At 38.3% G+C, this 6834-nt stretch overlaps 1 protein-coding gene across 3 annotated transcripts in view; it reads right to left on the bottom strand.

The window, feature by feature from the left end:
• The window catches only part of Focad (focadhesin), a 290677-nt gene that overhangs the window by 152947 nt on the left and 130896 nt on the right, over nt 1-6834 (bottom strand). For all 3 annotated transcript variants that reach the window (XM_005352710.3, XM_026781891.1, XM_026781889.1), the window contains exon 15: nt 5764-5890. In XM_005352710.3, the coding sequence (XP_005352767.1) occupies nt 5764-5890 (127 nt within the window). The remainder of the gene's footprint in view (nt 1-5763; nt 5891-6834) is intronic.

Below are 6834 nucleotides of genomic sequence, written 5' to 3'. Positions count from 1 at the left end.
TTCTCAAAAAACTTCTATAAACACAAAATGCACTTAAAAATGGATTACAAGAACACACAGAGCAGAGGGAGCGCCTGAGTGTGATACCTTCTAAGGGTGAGGTGTTGCCAACGACCCTAACAAATCTGAGACAGGTAGAGGGCAAATGGCAGAGGACTGGGAGTTAAAGAGCGGAAGCAAAATCAGGAAGTGATAAAACACCAAGGCCTCGATTTTAAATTTCTCTACTGTAGGTTTTGATATAGAACTCAGCTTTCCATAATCTCTGAATGTTTTCTTTAAAAAGTAAAAACAACCAATTAAAAAGTGGTGGGACGCTAAACTAGCCTATTTCAAAAGAAACACATTATTTTTATTTCCCCGTACTTTCCATACATGGCTTGTGAGTACTGAATAGTAACCATTATATAAGTATAACACATCCGGTTAAAATTTTACTTCAAAAATAAGAAACTATATTTTAAAACCTACTTGAAGAAAGGCAGAGTAAATGTTATAATATCCACAAATGTCTAATAAAAGGCCAGTTCCTGCTGTCCTTTTAAAGTTAAAAATAAAACCAAACTACAACTTTCAACTGCAAAGAGTCATTGTGTAGAATATAAAAAGCACAGCATGGAAATAGATTCAAGAAATGTACAAAAAGAGTTTTCATGCCCAGAAAGAACTGAAGGCATCAAAAAAAAAAAAAGGCCCCAAACTACAAATAACAGAGGGCAGTTCAAAAAGACCAGCAAATCCACTCTCTAATGCATAGCAAATTAAACTTAATCAAGTTCTCTGCAAGGTTACATGGGCAATCCACCTTTAAAAGTCTCTACAAACAAAACGAAGGACCAACAAAGAGGTTCCAGATGCAATAAATACAGAATCCACAGTAGGCGACAGAAGCCTTACTGTACACAGCTGAGAAAACCTGCCGTGGAACAATGGATCACATTTCCATACTAAATTATATTTACCACGCTAAAAATGCTTAGACAACATGCAGGATTTCTATTGGGCATTTTTATATCACCCTAACTCCCTAAAACCTTCCAGACCTGCTGGGTTCCATTCAAAATTGTTACTACCCCATGGTGTGGTAAAGGAGACCCTAGACAAAGGGTTAGGATGATGGGAGAGGGCAAGGACAACTACCTTCAACCAGGATTTCAGAAGATAAATAAATAAAAGAGAATAAAATAGCCAAAACATAGCCCTGGCACAGTGGCACAGGGTATCTCTGGGGAAATCACTGCTGTGACAAATGGCCTGAAATGAACTCTTCCAGCGGTCAAGAATCCCCAGGAAAGGCCCCTCCCCTCCTTATCTATTGCTCAATTGTACAATACTCTTCTTTGAAAATATAACACCCCAATAGGGCTGGGCAAGATGAAAGAGCTTTTCTTGGTGATTCTGAAACGCCTATTAATTTTTGCCACAACAGACTCACAGCTGACCAAGAAAACACAGGCTAGCAAGCCTCCTGTCCCCATCTAAGACCTTAAGAGGAGAGTTCAGAGTGAATGAGACTTCTTTCTGCGTGCAGTGCACTGGCTTTATTTCTGCACACACTGTGAACCTTGGGCAGCCTGCTCAGACTGGGAGTTATTTTTCACACTTAACGGTTTAGATGCAATAAGAGTTGACTGTCTAAACTTCAGAGATTTCAGGACTTATTCACGACTGCTTTTGGGCACTCTATGCTGAAGGAGAAAACTTCAAACTGTTCTAAAGTTCCTCAAACTTTATCACAGTTGGCAAAGCAATATTATAGAAGGAAAAGAACAAACCCTAGTAAACTAAAGAGCATGCCGACATACACATTGTCATGCACCTCCTAGTAAATTGGTGGGTTAGAATTTCTAGTATTCAGTAAATATCAGTTATGTTACAAGACTGTTTCTTCACCCAAAATGAAATCCTACATCCCTATATCACAAAAAAGGGAAATTTTGTACTAGGCATTCAAAAAATATTAGCTAAGAGAATATTACCCTAAAAAATATATAAAGTCAAAATCAATATATTAGCAGTCTTAAAGAATAAATAAGTATCTGCTTTCTAATTCCAAATGACATTAGCATCTTTCTGGTCAGCTGAGATTTCTAGAAGCTTTGATATGTTTTTTATTTAGGCAGTTAGAGCCACAAAATGCATAATGGAAGCATTACTCTGACACATTTGGCATTTGAACAGACTCCATTCTTCTAGAAATCTGTCCTTGGTAGACATGCAAATGAGTAAGCAGCAGTGATTTTTAAGATGAACCTGACTCCTGACTCCACTGAGGACAAAAAAAGTTCACCATTTTGACTTTCAAAGCCAAAGACTTCATTACCTACTGAGTTTAAGAGGATGAAGGGTTACCCTTGCATAAAAGCAAGGTTTGGAAAGCTCTTGAAATTCAATTTTAAATCATTTTCTAGGTGATGAATTTTCCCAAATCCAGGGTTTCTCAGTTTATGCTCCTATCTTTATTGATTTATTCCACTGTCTCAGGCTACCTTTCTAAACTCCTAATGATATTTGATAGTCAAAAATCTGAAGAGTAACAGACAGACAGATCAGGACCAAAGGCTTCTGGGAAACAGATCTGGAACTATGTTGAGTATGTCTTTTCATGAACCTGGGGATTACACCAGTGTTTCATAAATATTATCAATTAGAAAACAGATTAAATGGGAAGGAATGCTGACATCTAAGGGTAGTACACCAACCCCTCAAAAAAACGTTAGCCCCAAGTTACTAAATATTAAATACAGCCTGGAAAGAGATGCTGAATTAAGTAAATGCCCTGACTTTAGCATACATCACAAGACAGAACAGTAGCAACTTCACAATGAAAACACACAAACATAAAGTGTGGAAAGCCTTACATGAGATAGAAAGAGATACTACTCTGATAGGGAGTGGGCTTACTCCTACATATTTAGATGAACATAAAGCTATTCAGTACTAAATGTCAATAAGACAATTTTTATTATCAAAACTAACAGTAATACAGTTTCAACAAACAAAACATCTCAGAATAACTGATTGGTGGTATTGTTCCATGATTTATTAATTCCCATCTTGTTACCAAAAATAATTTGAGGAGACAAACAGTTAGTGCTAGATTATCACATACTGGATTCCTATCCCAATTTTAACAAATCAGATGAGGTTTATTTTGGGCAGGGGGAAAGTGTTCTAGACAGAGCTTCTCTATGAAGCCTTGGATGTCCTGGAACTCACTCTGTAGACCAGACTGGCTACAGACTCAGAGATCTGCCTGCCTCTTCCTCCCAAGATCTGGACCTAAGGCATGCAGCACCACACCTGGCTTCATGTGAGGTTATGTTAAAGGGAAGTTTTAATTTAAAAATAGATGTGAGATTGAGATGCATGATGTCACCAGGAGGGAGACCAAATCAGAAAGAAAAACTCCTTTATCCCAGAAAGAAGTAAGAGATGAGCTTTATGAAATGAAATAGCTAGACATGATGTCGCTGCTCCTCTAGGAGAGTGGATCTCAATCTGTGGGTTGTGACCCCTTGGGGGTTGCACATCAGATATCCTGAATATTAGATATTTATATTACAATCCATAACAGTGACAAATCACAGTTATGAAGTAGCAATGAAATGATTTTAAGGTTGGAGGTCATCACACCGTGAGGATCTGTATTAAAGGGTCACAAGATTAAAAAGGCTGAGAACCTTAAAGAAAGGCTGAAAACCACTACTCTAGGAGAACACTGGAAAAGTAAAGAAAGACAGTATTATAGTGGGTTCAAATTTATTTTTATAAGAAATGGTTTAGGGTAGGGCGGTGGTGGTGCACGCCTTTAATCCCAGCACTCGGGAGGCAGAGGCAGGCCGATCTCTGTGAGTTCGAGGCCAGCCTGGTCTACAAAGGGAGCTCCACGACAGGCTCCAAAGCTACAGAGAAACCCTGTCTCGAAAAGAAAAAAAAAAAACAAAAAAAAGAAATGGTTTAGGTCGGAGAAAAGATTTAGGGTTAAGTATTCAGCAATCCCAAACAGAACTGCTTTAAATATTCAATGAAGAAAAGACAGCTGTACTGGCGAGAAAGAAGATACCTCTGGAAAAGGAATCGAACCCTTATCATACATTGTGTGGGGTCAAGGAAAAGAAAAAAGAACTATAAAGAATCTCTATATGGACTCTACCTAACTGGGCACCATCTAATCAGAGGCAAGGCAAACATCAATAGAGCAGATATTAGTCTAGGGTCTTCCTGAATGTACTCTCCTTCTGTCTCCACTTGAAGCATAAATATGACTAAGTGAATTAGCCAAAGGACATACTCTTTATATGTAGCTCTTGGTACTTATCAAGTATATTTTCATGACAGCCTAAAAACAAAGATGTCTTCTACCACACCAGACAAAGTTTTTCCTATCTTCAGTATGAACCATAGTTAGTAATGATATCTTAGATAAATGGTTGAGAAAACTCTTTGCCAAACTCCGGACATTTCACAAAAGTTAAGCATTGACAAGCTTGAACCTGATGCTAAAAGGAGGGAATTGGGAAGGGGTTGGAATTATAACAAGAAGACTAAATTGATATTTAGTAAGGAAAGTTAATTGGGATAAAAATTTAAAGGAAATACTTCAAAATGGCAAAAATGGCCTTTTTTGGGGGGGGGAGTAAAAGATGCATTCTTTTCTCAATGCTGTTGTTAAAATTTTTGTTTAAGAATAAGATCTAGCTATTTATACTGGAAAGTGATAAAATTGGTTTTAAAAAAAGTACTTCCAATGACAGATGACCGACTGAGGCAACAGAAAAATAGAAGTTCACAGCTCAGTGAGCAGTCACCTGCTGTATCGGTCTTGTGAAGGTCTAACGACCTTCCACCCACAGGGTGGCAAACCGGAAAGAATTATCCTGAGGACACATTTTACCGAGCAGGAACTATATTCACTGTTTGGAGGAGGAAGCATTCACACAGCACAGACTATTCTCAAACAAGATGGGGAATGAATGCTGAACTTCTCTCTGAAGTCTATTTTCCTGCTAATACCTACACTGCACTTGTGGAACAGGCATAGAAATTGTTTAACACAAGGACCTTAACACAAAAGCACTCAATTTTGTTATGTGTCTTATTATAGTATTTTCATCATCAACAACCATGATTAGCTACAATCTTAAAAACTGTAGTGTGCAGACTCACCGTGCCCAACTACAGTCAAGCCAATGGATGATCTTGAATGAATGATGATCTTGATTTTGAATAAATAAAATGATTATTTTATTTATTCAAAACAGTAAACATTCTCTTTGATACACTGTCACTCTGAGAGTAGTCTAATTTTCAGGCAATAATTTACAAGTCTGTTCTGCTACACACCCATCTGCCCAATCTAATCATCAGGAAGGGAAGATTCCTTTGCCAGTCTTCAAGCCAATCACAATTTATTCAGACTACAAAAATGCCATTGACCCATGCCTACTTCTTTGCCTTCACTGATTCTAATGGTCTTTCATCAGAAAATTAAAAACTAAACACATCCAACAGCTCTGTAAACAGCTCCTCAACTTAACAAAATAAGACCAAAGAAAACCCCAAAATAGGGTCTTTGTTGAGTGTCAACCTGATGAATCAAAATCCCCCTGGAGTGGAGAAGAAACCATGTGACGCAATCCTATTCTACCTACCCCCCACACCCCAACCCTCAGAATACTGAAAGTACCATTCACCCAAATGGGATCTTACAGTCTTATAAAATAGCTTAAGAGTTATACAAAACCATTCAGAAATGCCTACCTCAGCCTGGCAGAGGGCATGAAGACCTTGTAACACCAAGGCGGCTGGGGTAGCTTGATCGGGCTTCGTGCATTCATTCAGCACCTGAGAAATGGCTGCCAACATGTCTGCACCATGTTGATAGGGCCTAAAACAAATGACAGTTTCAACCAAAATTAGAGCCAGAGAGCTACCATTCCCAGCTCTCTGACTACAATAAAAGGGTTAATTCTTAAAGATTCACCCTCAAATACTAACAACACATGTTCCTCAAAATCTTCATGTTATGGTTATTTCTGCTGTAATTTAACCTTTATTTTTATACAAAAGTTTAAAAAGACACTTTTGCAAATTTGTGCATACACACACTCATCCACATGTACATGCATATGTGCAGGGACACACTTGTGTGAGTGAGTACCATTTTCCCTGCAGGTTTACTTGCCCATGAAAGCACACATGGATCCCAAAAGTTGATATCTGGTATCTTTCCTCAGTCACTCTCTGACCTATATTTTCAGACAAGGTCTGCCCCTGGACCTGGAGCTCACTTCTAGCTAGACGGGGTAATCAGAAAATCCCAGGAATCCAACTACCACCACTCCTCTGCCACTAGGTTAAACACATGGGCCGCCATGCTCAGCTTCTGTGTGGACACTGGGGATCTAAACTTAGGTCCTCTTCCTTACATAGGAACACCGAGCAATCTATGATTCATGGTATGGATATAAAAAGGGTGATTATATTGATCATCACTATGATAATAAAGATTCTAATACAAGTGATAACTGTGCCCCTACCCCATACCAGGCACCTCTCCTACCTCTTCCATATATATTATGCCACCCAGAATACCTTTAACCTAACAACTGTTCGATCTATTCTCGGGAGGCCTCAAGGACACAATACTTGTCTCTAATTAACAAATTATCAATAAAATGAAAATGCCTGACAGGATTCTTCTGTCTCATTGTCCCATAAAAACTTGATAAAAAGTGACATATTTGAGAGTACAAAAGAAAAGAACATGAGTAAGTTCTTTTTTTTTTTAATTTATTTATTTATTAAGGATTTCTGCCTCCTCCCCGCCAC

This window comes from Microtus ochrogaster, chromosome 10 (genome assembly GCF_000317375.1).
Source record: "Microtus ochrogaster isolate Prairie Vole_2 chromosome 10, MicOch1.0, whole genome shotgun sequence".
Classification (NCBI taxonomy): Eukaryota; Metazoa; Chordata; class Mammalia; order Rodentia; family Cricetidae; genus Microtus; species Microtus ochrogaster.
The sequence above is the reverse complement of the archived record's forward strand: the minus strand, read 5'-3'. Positions and strand labels throughout refer to the sequence as shown.